The sequence below is a fragment of the Sipha flava genome, unplaced genomic scaffold (assembly GCF_003268045.1).
Source record: "Sipha flava isolate LNK unplaced genomic scaffold, YSA_version1 82_pilon_pilon, whole genome shotgun sequence".
In the NCBI taxonomy this organism is placed as follows: Eukaryota; Metazoa; Arthropoda; class Insecta; order Hemiptera; family Aphididae; genus Sipha; species Sipha flava.
In genome coordinates, this window is record NW_020273624.1 from 945,998 (window position 1) to 965,111 (window position 19,114).

Here is a 19,114-nt window from a genome sequence, read left to right on the forward strand (position 1 = left end):
CCGTTTATAATCGTCTTATTTTAAATTATTTTTGAAATTATTTCCCACGTGGCACCAATCAACGTAAATTGGCTTCATTATTGTATAACGGTGCGTTTGAAATAAAAACACATGCAAAATCGTGCTGTGTACATATTTCCCAGAAATGTTCATAATTTGTTTAGTCATTTGAATATTGAAAAATGTGTTTGATAAATTCACGAAATTCCTACGATTTCTATAAAATAATTTGAAACTATATAGATTAAAAAAGAAAAAAATAATAATAATCAACCATGTTTTATATGAATACCTATAATATCGTTGTTGCGAGACAGAGTAAATAAAATAATGAAATATGTTTTTGTATAATTTTTTAATAATATTTTTCTTTTCTAAATATGTATATTATAAGTGTCATTTGTATTATTTTGTTTTCATAAGCGCGATGAAATATGAAGTAATAGTAATCACGGTATAAATCGTATATTTATATCACGCAAAATGTGACATTCGTATTTTATCGACTGGATAACAAATGTTATGGAATTTCGTTATTAAATAAAACACAAATTACTTTACGCATATAACGCCGTTTGTCGGATTTTTTTTTCTTCTGAGACTCAGAGACTAAACTGAATTATATCGAATATTTTTAAAACAATTTTGTGCCTGTCTAAAAGGTTTTTGTGATTTTACTTTACGAGTTTTGGTATAAGTTTCGAAAACTGTTTTCGAATTTGTAGAGTTTTGTTTTTTAAATTAACTATTCCACGTTTCTCAGTCTCTTTTGTTCATAACTTTTGAATGTTGCATAATGTAAAAGGACCGTTTTAATTTCTAATTAAGTTATTAAAGCTATTTGTCTTGTGGCAAAATTGTGAGTTGTTAAAAAAAAAATTAGCTTAGAGGGGAAAAAAGCGACCTACCGACGTGTACATTGTATTTAACGTTATTATTTCAGTCTAGAAATAAGGTCTGAACACCAACATGAATAGGTATTTTGACACCGACAAAAAATTATTATTATCACTATTTTTATTATCTTTATTTGAAGTTTTATTATTATTATTATTATTATTCGGAGGAATATGAATCTAATTAGTAATTACTATGAATCACTCGTGCATAAATTTCTTCGTTTCATATTCTTGGTGCTTACAGCCAACAGGTTTCGAGTATAACAACTTTATATTTAATATTTAGATAAATATAAAAGTATGATGTCAATTATTAATAACTACACTGTAACTAAAGATTAAGATGAAACATAATTGGTTTAGGTGTTGAAAGTTATTCATGGGTTCAAAGTTTTGACATAGCGATTGGGTAAAGCAGTGGTTTTCGCATTTTTGCTCGGTAAGAACAAAATATTAATCAATTAGTTATTTATCTAACGATATTATTTATAAAGTTATTTAAAAAAAAAAAATGTTTAACTATAATAGGAAAGGAGAAAAAGTATTTTTATAAATATTTGTATGTGTATATATATACACTGTAATAATAAAACACCTCATAATAAACATGTCCCAGGATTCATACCAACTTTTTTAGCGACAACTTGAGTAATCAGTTTTTTGTTGTCATAAATATTAAACGACTTGGCAATGCACCTTTTTGTACATTTACACTCAGGAACTCCAAATGGCCTCTTGGGTGTCGTAATACTGCATTTTTCTCGTATACGTTCTTTGATCCCCGAGGCCACCGTTTACGCACAATCTGTGTTTGTGTACGTGCGCGTGGAATGTTAACGCGTTCGTAAGCTTTTGCTTTATACACGCGTTGGAACACATATATTAATCAAATTTGTTCATAAGAGCCAGCAAAGCTGTTCGACTAAAATAGTTTTGTAAATTTGGAAACTGGCTGCGTCGAATTTCCCTAGGTTTTTTGCACGGACAAATATGTAAAAATGCATTGGTATATGTTCTCCTATAGATGGCACATGTTCAAATTTAAACACGTGTCGATGTGCACATTTGACAATATCGTATTAATTATTTTAGAGAAGAAATCGGGTGTCTAGAGACATTTTTATTTTTACGGTTACAAACTATAGGTTTGAGGCACTGTTAACACGATTGAATAATATACATCATTGTTGAACAAAATAAGACATTGTGTTCATATTTTATATTACAATGGCTTCTCACATACACGATATCTCGTTTATTAAAGCATACTTCTTTGTTAGGCTCGAGAAGTTTTCCATATGTACGGCCATGACTCATTCGTTTATTGTAAAAAAATAAAAATAATACAACTGTTTCAATGTACTTTCACGGTGTTCACCAATTCCGCTAAAGGCAAAAGAAAAAAAAAACTTCTTTTCAATAATACGAAAGTGTCATTCGTGTATCCCAATGTATGAATATGGTTTACATGGTTTCTACTACAGATTTGAAGAACTATTTTTATTTGTTTATTTTTATTTTTTACCTAAGCAATGATACACATAACCTTACACATAGCAATGATATTTTAATGCAACACGTTCTTCGTGTATACGTGAACAAAATTACGACGAAATATCGATGATCGCACGAAGTTATTCGGTTTAAAAATAAAAGGCAAAATTACACAATGACGATTTTGTTTTTCTACTTCAATATAAAGCTTGGTTTTTCATAAACAAAATGTACAAGTGTAATGACTAATATTTATATGACGTTGACTGATTCATTATACGTATATATTTTGCTAATTTATAATTTAGCAGATCGTGGAAATATAAACAATAAATACGCCCACTCATTGGTGCTAATGTAGCAATGAAAAACAAGCCTGGTTTAAGTTGATTGTCTGATTATAAAATACAAAATAAAATAAAACTCTTGTTAAAACTTTTGTTTTTTTCTTCTTTTTATCCGTCCAATATTTTTTTGCCTGGGAAATATTACGGTTTAGCGATTATAAGACAATACCATAATTTTGTTTGTATTATAATTAAGTTAAAGTTAATTGATATTGAATAATTACTAAGTCTATTAAGAATTATTTTAAAGTATAGGTGTTTAATATATACTATGAATTCGGTTGTAGATTGGGTTTGAAATGAGTTCAGAGCTGTTTTCCATTATCCAAAGAAATTAATTTTGACGATTTTTGTGAAAAAAACATCCAATTTTTTTTTTACAGATCATTTAAAAAAAAAAAAAACCCCGTCTTTGATGTTTGGAGTATCACTAGTCATACCCACGCATCGTGCGTTTAATTATATAACCATACTATTCGATGCTTTGATCGCCAAAGTTGCCTTCAATGCGATATTTATGCATTGCCCCTGCTGGTGTATTGATCGATTTATTTTAAGAGATTTTTATAATATTATTCATGAAGGAGTACTTTAGTTTGCGAAAGTATAATAACGAAGGGTGGTGTTATTTTTTTTAGAATTTTTACAAATGACCAAAAGATGTTCACAACAAATTCATTCATGGACTAATGTTGTGAAATAATATCGGCTCCCGATAACAATAAATTACTCGAAATATAATCCATAAAAATAAATGCGCAGAATTTGAATCCTTTGAAAAAAAACAAAATGTATTCAATTAGTGACTCTGCAGCTATCGAAGTACGATTCAATCGAAACCAAATAGTTTTTTCCTATTGCGTGATAGTAAATATCCAGCTCCTTACCAACAATAGTTCGAACACTCGCGTACTGGAAACGAAACGATTTCAATTCCTGTATATATTATACCGATATAAATACGTGTATTACTATCGTCTTGGAAAGTAGTGATAGTTTCTCCATCGCGTCATGTAACAAAACAACAAATCGTTCCTGACATCGTTAAAGTGATCGTCGATAACATATTTATACTTATTCGTTTAAATCAGTAATGTTTGAACAATACACGATTTCTAACCTTTGCGGTGTACTACTGATCCGAATAAGTTTTTCGTGCGCCGATTTTGTGCGGATAGAAAGGAGGGGACGCAAGAGATTCGTCAATAATTCTCCGGGACCGTGCGAAATACATTGTTGTAGATTATCTTATCACAAATCTCTGACATTCGGAAACGATTCGGAGACGAGAAAACGGGCCATTCTCCTCACCATACACCATTTTCACGGACCTGAGAAATAGTGGACTGAAAATATATATATTTACTACTATTACGTTCGCTTGGGAGTAGAAACACTGTCAGATGTGCGTTGTCGTGCGACACGGTTTTGATTAATTATTTCGCGTGCACGGGCGGAGCTCATCTGTACCTCACATAGTTCTAAGGCGATCCAGTGTACATACACACGAGACTGACATTAAAACGAAAATGAGCTTTGCGATAAGTGAGCCGATCGCGATTACGGGACGCGTTTCCACGGTTACACCTACATTCTGCGGCGGTGGCCACACGAACAAGAAACCCCATCGTATACATGAATAAAATACAATTTAACGCACATAGTACCTCAGAGAGTAAAAGTTGGTCAATTAACAGATAATCATTATAACCATCATTTTTTAAAATCCAACAGTGTAATTATTACGAACGCAATATTTTTTTTCTTACATGGTACATGTCGTATTTTCTTGTCCAAATGTTATTCGAAACGTCACATCGGATGTCATGTTCGTCGTCGTCTACCAAATCGTTGTTAGGGAAACGAATGGTATTACTTGTTCGCGTTAAGTACAAGACAATACGTAGTATACAAATTCATACACGTGGACACTCTTTTTTAGACTTAATCAATCACTAATTATCCGTTACTGAAAATTAGAATTATTTAAAATTGATTTTCAAACTGAAATCGGAAACAAAAATCTAAATACCGTATAATGATATCATTAAAAATTAAATACTATGAATAATAATAACATAAGCAGATATTATAAAATTATACCTAATTTAAGTTTTACAGAACTAATAATATTTAATTGAATAGCGTAATATTTTAATCATGTTGTATTCAATAAGAAAAACGTTATATTGGGTGCGTAGCTAGTGAACAAACGAATACAACAAACATATTATATAAGATATTACATTTCAATTGTATAGCAATTACTTAAACTTGAAGGAATATAATAAAGACGATTACTCATATATTAAAAACACTTAGTATTTTCAAGGCTTAACATTTTAAAAATAGTTTTAAATAAACTTTTTGGTCTGCTACTCATTTTTCATCGTAGTGTGTAAAACGTATAAATATACTGCTGTGGTTTATCAAAATATTTATAAAACTATATAAAATAGACGGAAAACAATTAATTTTACCATAACTGTAACATTTCGAATAATACAAATTAAAAATTCAAATTCAAATGTGTTTGTAAAAAAAGATTTTTGTATTTACATCAAAAATAAAAAATGTTTGCGATTTCCAGTAAGAATACCAGGAATGAAAAACATAAAATCTTAAAAAACTACGAATAAATGCGAATTATACCATTCCGGTACAGTGTTACGAACATTACGCATTTAAAAAAAAACTACACAATGACTTATACATTTACGAGTATTGTTATTAACAGAAAATGTTCATAAAGTTATCGGTACAAGGTTGTACAAGAAATTAATCGTCGAACATATATTACTTTCAAACACAAACAAGTTTTGTTAAATCGAAATACTATTGTGGTGCGAGGTACCAGAGTCGACGCCTCTAACGTTTATGTACCTCTGGCAATTCGATAAGATAAATAAAGTAATTTAAATCAGATGTTCACCGACTACGAGGCTGATCGATGATAAGGAAGCTCATTTTTTAAATAAAATATGACAACAAATATCAATCAACAATTTTTTTCTAAACTACACGGACATGGATTACAGGCATACAGGCATACACTTTGTCAAATTGTTTTCGGTGAATCAGCAACAATCGCGCGGTAGCATTCGAGTCGTATTATCCAGTAAATTAAAACGAAATAGCAACTCACGTGACACACGAAAAAAGCATATTTTTTATTTTCTTTATTATGAGAAATAACTGAACGGAGTCCTTGGTTTCCGATACGAATACGAAACGAAAACGTACGATGAGCTTCTCTCGCACTTACGTTATACGAAATATTTATATTTCCGCAATGCTAAGTATTTATGTAAGCGTTTCAGTTCAATCTAATCCGTATGAATACGAACACATTTTCTTTTCTAGTCCACCTCCATGCGACAACCGTCTACATTTCGTTTACGCAACATTTTTTATCTTTATTTTATATCTCGCGACCACGAAGTGTTGACATTGATCGTCAGGACTTTGTGAACACTGAACGCAATCGAATTCTACGCGGATATGTTCAGATCGTTTTTGATTAATCCGAAGGTCCTGTAATGGAACCGTTCAAGCGTGGATCTTAACCGTTTGCAGGTCCACGCAACAGAACATAATCACTGACCGATTGCTTTCGGCTGCGATTTGAACCCACCGTTGTTGACGTGGAAGCGGGGAGAAAGTCAATATTCGTTCGCAATAACATCTTCTGTCCGTATCAGTAGTTCTAAAACTTTATTTTTAAACCCGACAAACCGGGTATAAACTTTTTTCGTTTACGAGTGATTATTTATTTTTATTTTTTTCATTATTCTTAAAGACACCTGTGTAGAAAGTTAGAGACGTTCGTTCTTGAAAACAACTGGTCTGTGAATATATGTATATATCTACGACGGGATCCGTATTGATGTAACAGTCACACCCCGCCGGGAAAATGTACAAGTGAAACGGGTTACCACGGGTTGGTCGTTCGCGTTCTAATCACGTCAGAAAACGAACGAGACATATTGATTAGTAGCCGCCGCTGCTTGCCGCGCTTCTGCTGTTTGCACGCGGCGAGTGACGTTCGGCAAACGTTTTTGGTATGTTATTTTCGGATCCTTGAAACGCTTCTTTCGACCCGTGTTCGACGGACATTTTTGTACGTTTTCACGGGAGAACTGATAGGCTCTCGTTGTGGAATATTTTTTATTTACGCGGTACGATGTCTAATTTCCGGGCCGAGGTAATGGCTTAACAGTGCACGGTCCCACGTAAGTTTCGTAAATCCCTATTCGATAAAAAATAAATCAATTGTTTCTAAAAATAATCAAAACATTTTCGGTTCTTGGGTCCACGTGGAACGGTGAACTTCGAAGAATGTCACTACGCCTACATGGTCTCGGTACAACACGGATGCAATTTCAGTTTTCGGAAATCAATTATATGTAAGACACACATTTCAAATTTTTTTAATGTGGATCATTATATAGCGAAATCTAATTACGCGTTGCTGTAAATAATAAATTGGGCTTTTTGTCGGATCCATATTTAGTGAAAAATCAAATAAAACACAAACGTAACTTTCAAAACACAGACAGGTGCTAAAAAAGAACTATACAAAAGTCGATAGTCGATTTTAAGTGGATCCGGCTTTAGATTAAAAAAAAAAAAAAATCACAAATATTAAAGATACACCAGATTTAAATATTACCAAAAATTGTACTTGTAAATATTAAGCCTCAATTAAAGAATAAAAAATTGAGTCACCTCCTCGCCTAGAAGTAAATTTAAATACGCCCCTGGTGCCACTCGGGAACCTGGTCAAACGGTATACCAAACGGCGACCAACGATACGCAATAGTCGGAGTGTATTACACCGTTTGTCGGACCGTTCGACCCGGTTCCCATGCAGGTACGTTCATCGTCGCGGTCTCGTTCAAAATTTGTTGTTATTTTCTTATTATCATTATTTTATCATCATCATATTATTAGTGGTGTATTGGATGGTATACAGGGGTATACGGCGTCCACCCAATATGCTATTTTTATCCACTGCCTTATCCAGCGTATAGCTTGTAATTTGACAAACATAAATAATACAACTTGTGATTATATTTATGACATGATTAGTTATGAGATAAATTATTATTATTATTTTTTTTCTTTTTTAATGAAAAATTAAAATATATTATAGTTTAACAACAAGTTTTTGTTACTAAACAGTCTTAATCAAGGATGTGTAGTTTATGAGTGAGTTTTTTTGATTCCTATCATTTGATAACTATATACCATATGTAACTACATGAAATAATAAGTATACCCATGATTTATTTTAGCAATACATCACTGATTATTATTATTATTACGTATGCGTTGAGAGTCTTAACGCAAATCGAAATCCGTCACAAAACAAACCATATCCGTCATTGCTACAGTAAACTTTTATCGTCGTTGAATCCGATCCTTCGGTCTTAAACCGGTAAGGGGTTACCGCGAAACTCCTTCGGTCCGTATGCAATTCGTTCGATCGCTGGTTCACTTCCTCCATACGCAACGGGATTGAGTTCGTTCCCGGGTGCACATGATTTCTCGTCGGTAACGTTTCGAATCATCTCAGCCGCACGACTCCGCGTAACACCGTGCGATATCGTTTTCACCGACACGACCGATACGATAAATAATATCGCGTTCGATCGAGAAACACGAATGCGAATATTACCATTCGTTGTTCGGTCGAATTCGGTTATAAATCGCGCCGCACCACCCCCGACATAGGTTTATTTACGACCGGCAGTCGATCCGAGACGGTTTGGAACGTCGTGTTCAAATATTTGAACGCTCACCGCTCGTTTTCGTTATTTGCGTACCACTCGTGTCTATTTTCATAACGAATATCGCTTAAGCATTTTTTCTAAACCCGTCATCGGCTACACCGTTATTTGTTAGCAACACGCAAATACTGTTCAGGGAAATAATAACACATATATCTCTGCGGTATCGTATCTGTTATTACTTTCATGGTTACAACAACAAGCTCCTCGTTCCAGCGCCTTGTTTTCCCCATGTCCGTTGAAAAAGCGACTCGTTGTTTTATTACTCTCTAATGTATATACAATGTCAGTAGTAATTTTTATTTTTTCATTTTTAATTTTAATTTTTTTTTTTCTTTATTCCCAGCGTTTCACCAACTACAACAAAACTAACTGTACATTGAAGAGCATCAAGTACTAATGTAGCAATAAAATAAAAATTTAATAATTTATGTGTTCAAACAATTACAATAACTGTTATTATGTTACATTACGTATATTAAATAAACGTATATATTTATAATAACAATTATTTTGTTTCATTGTTTAACAAACAACACTTTTGTTGGTCAATATTTGAGTTTAAAAAAATACCCCACATTGTGTTTGAAAATAATTCTATTTGCAGTTCAATTTAACGTAATCGTTATTTTAAGATAAAATTTAAAAATAATAATTGTACTGAGTAACCTGCACATTTATTGAAATAAGGTATATTATTCGATAATTAACAATCATTAATTATGTTTAAATAAACATTCAAGTCGATTAGCTTGATAATAAATTCAAGTTAGAATCAATTATTTAAATGTTTTGTTGTTGAATGTATTAAATCTATTATGTTGTGTTTGGGTGTGTGTGCTATTTTAATGACGATACATTGTTATACTATTTGACTACATAAAACGTTCTACAAAGAGCTTAAGCATATTTACAAATGCACATATCCACACATAGAGACCCCACCGGTGGTAAGGTTCTATTCGTATTCCGCATTACTCGGTAGTTTAATGCTGGTATAACAGTGCAGGGAATCCCGCAAAGATCTCGAATCCATTGGTATAGTGATATCGGTGGCTCACGTCGATCGGTACATGTGAGATCAATAATCATCATCATTGCGGGAAATAGACGTATTGATCATGACGCTTAGGCGTGTTTTCCGTTACGTCGTCTAGCCGCAAAGCCGTTTTCAATGGGGTGTGCAGTGGTTTTTTTTTTTTTTAGTCTTAAACATTTAAAAACGTATTTAAGAAATACGACGGAACGCAGTCATGGTTAAATGGATTGGTGTTAATGAACATTTATCGAGACATTGAATTATCTACAGAACAAATAATTGATGAATTTAGTGTAAAAGCCAGAAGAATGAATTTCCTGTTTCATGGAATGCTTTTTTTGTATAATAATAGATAATTGAAAATAATATATTTTTATTTACGACATCCCCCTCCCATACTGAATTCCTGCGCACGCCGCTGGCCGTTTCTGCTGCTGCTGAGGTACATTCGAGCGAGGCTGTGTGCCAAAAACCCGAACGGAGCACAAAGAACCGTTATGATGTACGTACGCGTTTCCGTGCAGTGTTTCGAGAATGAAATGTTCAACGATAAAACCACGGAGACCGAAAATCGTCTCGCAAGAGACGTTAACGACTTTGCGCACGACTATTAGCTGCCCCAAGAGCCGATCAATTTCCTCCGCCGACGTGTCCGCGGTGCACACCCGTCTCGCATTATATTACGTTATTGTATCTATACGTATCGCGTATGCAAACGTCTGATTTTTTATTTTTATTACGTTTGGACGCCCGTGAGGTAGCCGATATCGTAGTAACAGAAACCGCCCTCGGTGGTAGCCCATATGTCCGGACGCGAGCCAAAGCAGTAATTTTCCAAAACCAGTTTATCACCGCCAATAAAACGCGCGTATAAAGGGTTTTCTTTTTTCTCATAAATAAACCGAACGTCCAAGCCTTCAAGGCATCCTCTCGCCACTACTAGCATGTACGTAGAAACGACCTTATTATTATTATTATTATTATTGTTATTATTTCTTCGTATTATCACCATTGCTGACAGTCTTTTTTCTCCTCGCTATGTTTCCCCTATGTCGTAAAACCTAGCTACAGATTTTCTCGGTGGTAAGAGCTTTTCGGATATTATACGCCGTTTATGATGGCCAAATGATAGTTTCTGTGTGCTTGGAGCGATCGAACGTGTATTTCGAACCGATTGTTTGGCGACCGTATTTTATCACCTTCGTTTTGACGAGGAGCGCAGTTACTTATAACCGAAAATTGTCTCTTCCGGATCTCCGGGAAGAAACGCACTTTAAATATTAAAAAACTATTCCAAACACGGACCTATAAGGCCATTACGAAATGATTTCCCAATGGTGCTTTTAAGACGAGGAGTCGATTTCGTATTGATCGAGCCGAATGGCAGACATAAATTCTCGTCTGTGATTATATAGAATGTTACCGGGTAACGATCATATTTATTGCCAATATTTTAACATTCAATGGGGCTAATAACAATAAATTTAAATTACAATGATGATCGATTTTATCGTTTGAAAATTACCTATTGTTACGGCTATATAACAAAACATCACAATGCATGAAGTCATCGAACAAGCGGTTATTATTTAAAGCAACTTCATATTAATATGTTCAATACAATGTTATATTTACAAATTAAATTTGTAATTTTCTTATAGAAAGTGTTTTCAAATTTTTAAAACCGTGGTCAATATCCAAATAATATGTTAATTTTCAGTTTCAATTTTACTCAATTTCGTTTAAATATGCATTATTAATCAGGAAATGTACATAGTAATTTATCTGCACAGCAAGAACAAATCGACTTGATGAGCCTTGATAATGAGTTTTGGATTCACATAAATGTTATAGAAACTGAATAATGTTTATTGAAAATGTTATGTACATAAATTCTGACAAACATATCTCTTTTAAGGAATTTCTTGGTCTAACATCAGGAAACGAGGGTAGTGATGAAAAATTAATATACATTGATCTGAAAGTTCCTAGTTCTTGTATTAGAAAGAAGGATAATCCCCTTAAATTGAAAATAATTGGAAAAGCCTAGGAAATGAGGAATTGAAATATAATTGCTAAATGTATCGTTACCTATATCATTAGATGTCAGTTTTACTATACGGAATGGTTATCAATACGTTATTAACCGAAAAAAAATTTTCCCCATCACTTATCCGTACAACGATTATAACATTACAAAACCGTCGAAGAAAAAAAAAACTCGCGATGTATCATTATTTCGCAGTGAAGTACCAAATGAGTATTAAATTAATATACATATAACATACTAATAAAATCGATCGTGTTTAATGTTCTAATACGTTAATTCATTTACGTAATTTAATGTACTTGAAACAGAGTTAACACACTTGCATTTAAATTTTTCATGAATAAATTCGAAAAGTCAATAAAATATCGATTGTGAACATAGTGGTTGCACTTTATTTATAATAACGCATTACGTGGTAACCATAATAAAATTATTTATATACATTTGAAAAAATTAACTAAATGAAAATAAGCACAACGACATGGGTGAGTGCTTCACTTTGATTAAGCACATAAATAGTATGTTCCAATCATCAACTATGATGTATTATAATTGTTTACGTATCTTAAAATAAATATAAATATCAATAATATTTTTTATACGCATACGACGCACTAAAAAGAATAACAAGACGGTATTCCGTCAGTATGTGTGAATACTGTCAATAACAACTGTCAAACAAATGCAATGTAACGGTACTTCAAAAGACTTATATTCATATGCGTAAAATTTGTACAATGGACACAAGAAAAAATAATAATTTATATAGGCAACTACGTATTTTTGATTTACGTATTCGATATAGATGCATTTGAATCGAATCTTCAATTTTTTTTTTTTTCGTTCTCATAAGCGTCAATGAAACATTATCATACAACTCCGATTTTAAGTCTTCCCGAGTTATTCACGTTACATACAAGTAAATTGGAGGATTGTCAATCAATTGAAATGAGTGGACTTCTTACGATACTCGGTGGCAGTATTGCCATGTTATCTGTTGTATGTGAAGTCGCCTGTTACAACGCTGAAAATTGTTTTTCGTTTGTTTTTCACGTCCCGTTAGTTCACATATTGCTATCAATAGTTCCGTAGCCATACACCAAAAAGATTCGTATCGTCTTAAAAGCGAAGTTTTTACACGCGAAATATATGAGTCATTCCGTACAAAAGTTCAGATCCCAATTCCACTGTGTTTTTGTATTGCTATTGTTTATTTTCTCATGCTAGACTGTGCATCGTAGTAGTACGCGTTGGAATGAACGAATATCATAATTTTACAATGCACGCCTTAATATTTTGGTACATTTTTCTGAATGACGGTCGACTATGTTGGCTGAGGATCTGGCACATATCTCGTAGTGTAATCGACGTGCATCGCTCTCGTAACATTAACTTGATTGATTTTAATTTTTTTCTTCTTTTACAACGAATGTATCGCCAGCAACGATTCAAATATCTGTGAATATCACGACAATCATAGAATCATAACATCATAATACTGTTTGAATTTCCGAAATCCAATATTTGAAGTACGCAAGTAATAATAGTTACAAGCACACCTGTTTTGCGAAACACCTGTAATATTTGTTCTTCAGTGGGATATTTATTTTTATTTTTTATATTCGGAAATTTAATAACATCTATTTAATTCATTATTACCAGAATACCCTTATTGGTAGATGGGTAATAAAAGAATAAAACATTTCTTTCACGGACCACTTAAGCGTAGGTGTTTATCTAAAAATAAAATTATTTTGAGAACATTTAATTTTATTCTCAAGAATAAATTTAATTCATAATAAAACATAATTGTATAAATATTTCACTATATTTTTATACCGTGCATTTTTATTTATTACCGTTATAATAAATACTTCATGGATCATATTCAAATTAAGATTTTGACATCACTATTTTCCATCGGTCTTTTGCGTCAATTTATGTTTTATTTATGTTATAGTAGCTTTTGTAGTCTTTAAATTGATTCTACGTGCTAAATACTAAAATGTAACAATGTGACAATGTGAAAATCTTCGAAAAGTGTTATGTTGCTATTATTTCGCTATACTTTGTGTCATTTATTTTATAACTACAAAGACGTTTCGTAAATTATTTCAGAGCGCAATCGATTTTTCGTTTACAACTCGCATATAAGTGTATATGTACGAGTTGTTGTAAAACGAAATACCATCAAATAGTATTGGATTAAAGTATTCGTTTAAGATAATGATATACAATTTCTGTGACAACACTAGGAAATCCCATTAGTTTCTAAAACAAAATATGATCCCTGCAAGCATTGAATTCGTTGTAATTTAACTGGACGTTTAGTTGTTGAACGTGTCTGAAATTAAAAAATCACGAACAATTATTAATGTTCGATTGAATACGGAACGCACGATTATGACGAGGGACCTAACGGTAACGTCTAACGACGCGTGTTGGCGATGAAAAATCTTATTTGTACGACGTCATCCACGTGAAAACGTGTACATAGGTGGAGGTTTTGTTTAACGCCAAAGTAAGGTTTACCGGTACACGTGATAATGCGTTCCATAAAACACGGTGACGTGAAATTAGTAGTGAACAGGTGAACAGAGGCGAACCATAAAACGATTTCGGACTCGTTAAATTCTCACCGGACCGGTCAGCAAGATAATAACACTTACAGTGCAGTACGTGTTGTTATCATTACCGTTTATCGATTCGGTTGCAACATGATTTTCCGCAATCGTGTATGAGCGGGAAGGATTAGGTGGGATAAAAACGCGACAAGGTTCTCAAATCACACTGTATACGCGTGCGTGTAACGAAATTCGATATCGTTTAGCTGAAATAACCATTCTCAAGAGTGCATTCGGATAGTTCTACTTAAGATAAATTGTTTTTTCCATATCTCCAACATCGAATTGATTGATTTGGGACATATAATTCCAATATCATATTTATCGAATTGTTATAAGTATGTATTGTTTGCGGACAACTATAAGTTATTTTTAAAAGTTCATACAATTAACAAACATTGCGTGTGTAATTAAAACTGGTCGAAGAACAAATACTACACCTGTATAACATTCCAGGAAAAATTGAAAATTTTAATAATTGAAAACCAAAAAAATTTACTGAAAACGAATTTTAAACCATATGTGATAGTTTTTACACGGAATGGGTATAATTTTTTTTTATGATTTCAATGTCATGCGGAGAAATAAGCTATCGCATATAATTTCAAAAACCCTTCAACAGCACACGCATGTAGTGCGTAAAAACTTGTATACATCCTAAGAACTGTTTAACATAAACGAAAAGCTTACAGTATACGTATAGCGTTACAATCGAATCGGTTGAGTAAGTTTGTTTCTCAAATCAGATTCGTTCAGAATAGAAAAAAAGTCCTTCTCCACATAGATTTCGAAAAAAAAAAATCCCGGTCAGGAATTCGTAAGAAATACAAACAGATTCGCTTAGATTTCTGCATCGGTTTTATGGTAACTTTCTCGAAAGTTAAAACTTATATGGAACTCTTGTTGCAAGAACTATTCTACTTATTCCAGTTATCATAATACAATATTAAGTAAAACTTCAGATTCTGTACACCTTACGGTTTGATTTTCGGTTACAGTTGAAGTCCAGTTGAAGGAGTTAGAATCTTGTTAACTTTTCGAGACTCTCGAGTGTCGTTTTTGTCAACTTTTTCATTTTATTGTTTTTGGTCTTCATAAACTATTTGTGTGTGTATGGAATATAATCTGCACCCTATCAGTCGAAGTGAAACTTTACTGTGCTCCAAATAGTTGTGCACACGAAAAAAATAAAATAAATTATACGAAAATTTGATACGATCTGACCCGTATTTAAATCCCAGTGTTCCTAAACAAATCCAATATTGATGGTTCTCGGGGGAATTACGTCCGTTTGTACTCGGTGTTTTAAAAATATTACTAAACACGATGGCGATCAACACTAAACTGAATAACTGAAACATTAATAACGTATTACAATGCATCATAATAATCGTTGTTGACTGGTTCAAAAGTCGAAGGCACGGAGCGAAAACCTCACGGAACACCAACAGTTCGTTTAAATTCAGTTGACTTATCAGTTTTATTAAAGTAACGGAACAAGGGCCTTAGACGGATCCTTAACGAACCCGCACGTTCTTCCCCCAACCCGGGGTCGTTAGACCATCAAGATCCCACGAACCCTTCAGGCCCATCCCCGTATCGCCCGGGTCCCACTGACCTTGTGCCGGGGCGTAGATGTTTAGGTACAGGCAGTCCTCGCTCTGGTTCTGCAGGTACGGCAACAGACGGCGCAGGTACTGCATGCGGCCGTGGGCCATCGTCTTCAGAGCGGCCGTCTCGTTGGACACGTCGGGCAACCGTTGCGGGCACACCGGCCCGAACCGATCGGCCACCTTGACGCCCGACCACAGGGACCCGGTGACCGGCGGCATGAACCGCAGCGAACCGACCGGCGGCGAGGCGTACGGTACGCCTCGGAACACCTCGACCGCGTCCAGCCGCCGGTTGTCGGGCGTCACGATTACGCCGCTCACGTCCCCGTACTTGGTGCGCACTACCCGGCTGGACGTGAGCGCGGCGCTGACGCCGCCGAACACGAACGCCACCAGCAGCCACCACGGCGGCACCATGATCGTCGCGGTCACCGCCGCAGCCGCCGCAGCCGCTGCAGACGACGACGACGTGGACGTGGACGCCGTCGTCCCCTCACGCACGTCGCATGGACTCGGCCGCCGCCACCTTCGACCCCGGGCTCGTCGGACGGTGCGATGTCACTTCTGGAAAACCAAATAAAAATAAAAATTAATCGATCGAAAGGATAACGTTTGGAATTGCTGCGACCAAGAGTCGTGTTTGACGAGGTTTTCTAAATCGGGTTGATAACGATTTGCCATCGACGTTCGATCCGTTTCCGTATCGAATCGGTACACCGTTAGTAGGGGACCGCAACAATACTAATCAGTTCCATGTCCCTGGCCCCTCGACTTTGGAAATTCAAAATCAAAATTATGTCATTCACTTGTGGTTCATTTGTGCTGGTTTAACATATGCTTTTTATTCCGCCGTTTGTGCTTAACCCCTTTCCAAGCAATTTCAACATGGAACAACGGACATAGATCGTAACTTTATGAATACATTTGCTACGCGTGTTTGATTCGTCCTGTTACCGGCAAGTCGTTTGTGTGCGAGTAATTTTGTTGAACATTTGTAATTGTATTGTTAAATCGAAACTATCAAATGAATTCATTCAAACTACTAATGTTGTACACTAGGAATTTGCCCGGAGAAAATGTTAAAATTACGCCCTATCATGGACCAACAATCAAATACTATTCTTAAGAATTTTTTTTCTAATAATTAATATACAATAGTATTTATTGAGGTTTAACCTAATAACAGTATTTATTAAAGTTAAAAATATCAAATTAGTTGTTAATAATTCCAAACATTTTACTCTCTATAGTTTTACGCCTTGGGATTAATCCCCGTCTTTCACCTCCTAGTTCTACCCTCTAATTCCACCCCTGATTGTAATACGATTTATGCTTTATAAAATATTGTGATATATGTTGGTGTGATTTGCGGTATTATGCATTTGTTCCGAACGACTAGGCCGTTTACAACGGTCTTTAACTTGGATATAAATCTAACGGTACTCCGTAAAGCGACAATGTTTATATTATTCATAGTAACATTGTTGGTGTTTCGTCGGACGATTTAATATTCACACGTTCATAAAATGTACGTGGAATACAACCGGTGGAAATCATGCTCAGGGATGGTTTTTGGCAACGGCTTTCGTTGGATAGGAATTTAACTCGTACCGCGCGTGCATCGTATACTTCATTATTATTATCACTCGTTTGGAGATTCGAAAGACAGAACTCGTTACGAGTGGTAAACGCGCCTGTGCACGAAGCAGACAGGCACGTATCATGGAGTGGATCTCGAGATGTCTTGACCTCATAGCCCCAAATTTTTCCGTACCTATTCATCAATTATAATTCTTTGAAGTTTAAAATTTAAACAGATTTTTCTACAATGTAAAGGGAATGGAAATCAAAAGGTTTTATATCTCATATGCACGAGAACTGTATTGAAAACGATTACAAACGATTGTAAAAGTTTCTAATTTTGGGTGTAGTTAATCGAATTTTTTCAGAGCCCATGAAAAATTAAATTCTGTCACGTGCTTGGACACAGATTGCGCTCAACGCTTTCAACCCCTCTGTACGCCGCAAGTGTACAACAATACATCGTTGTATATAAAAGGCTACCATGTATGTGTGTGTGTGTGTATGTGTACGTGTATGTGCATGCGTGCAGTTGCGGACCGAACTTTTTTCTACCGTACGCGACGAAAAACATTAATCTCGAAAACGTCCGATCGATCATTCGACACGGTGAATGGATGTCAAATGTTCGCTCTCGGCTGATATATCCCCTTTCGCAGTTCGGAGTGCGCGGCCACGGTACAGGTGCGCCACAGCCCGCGAGCGCGACACACGGATTTATTTCGGATTACAAGAAACCCGGTACGACCGATTACACGACAATAAACACGATATTCCGCCATAGTTGTTGGTCGACGTGTATGTTCGCCACTCAAAACGACTTGCTTCACTTGACTTGGCCACTGCGGTGTCGCGATTCACTTTCATTGCTTATGTGTGAGTTTGTACACTGCACGTTGTACGTCATAAGCGCACATGACGTGTGAGAATCGAAGGAGCCGAAGTCCTGAAGGATCATGTACATATATGTATAAAACAGTAAAGTATTAAACGCAAGGAATGCGAAAAAATAACAGAACACGTTTGGGTTTGGGAGAGGCGAGTGTGTTATCGGCATTTTTGGCGGAGTTAAGCCCCTAAAGCGCGTAAGGTTATATCGTTCGTTTCACCGACAAGAGTGTATTGTTCTGACGCAGATTGTCTGACGACATTGTATTCGTAGTCGTTTATCGCGTTAGATATTGTCGTGACGTTCTCGCGTTTATTGCCTGTTACCCGTCGTAAACCGGGATTTAAAAAACACCGCACGATATCATAATAGAAGCTATTCGTGGCCGTTAATTTAGTAAAACGATACGTTTCGCGCTCGCGATAATATGTCCTAAACGAAAATTGTATAAACGTTCCTTCCGTGTGTCGTCGAGCTAAGGAGCGTGTTGAGTTTCGGCACAACGCACTGACAGCAGTGTGACGATACGACGTTTGACTGTTTGTAGCCAATTGAACGGATCGTTTCGACCTAACGAGCCACGAAGTTAGGTTGTGCACACATATTGCAATGGGTTAAGTTAGGTTATATCATATTTTTTTTTTTCAAATTTGAATCGAAACGACCATCTGGGTCTTTGTCGATGTCTTTTTCGCTTGGAAGGGGTCGAGTGCACTAAGAGGCACTTATACCTCCTTCTCTAAGAAGATAATTTACACGTGTGTGGACTTCACTCCCAGTGAAGTG

The 19,114-nt window shown here is 35.2% G+C and overlaps 1 protein-coding gene across 1 annotated transcript in view; it reads right to left on the minus strand.

The window, feature by feature from the left end:
• LOC112693220 (neuroligin-4, X-linked-like) overlaps nucleotides 1-19,114 on the minus strand; it is a 421,733-nt gene that overhangs the window by 374,855 nt on the left and 27,764 nt on the right. Inside the window, exon 2 of the mRNA XM_025568195.1 lies at nucleotides 15,864-16,422. Coding sequence (XP_025423980.1) covers nucleotides 15,864-16,275 — 412 coding nt within the window. The 5' untranslated portion in view covers nucleotides 16,276-16,422. The remainder of the gene's footprint in view (nucleotides 1-15,863; nucleotides 16,423-19,114) is intronic.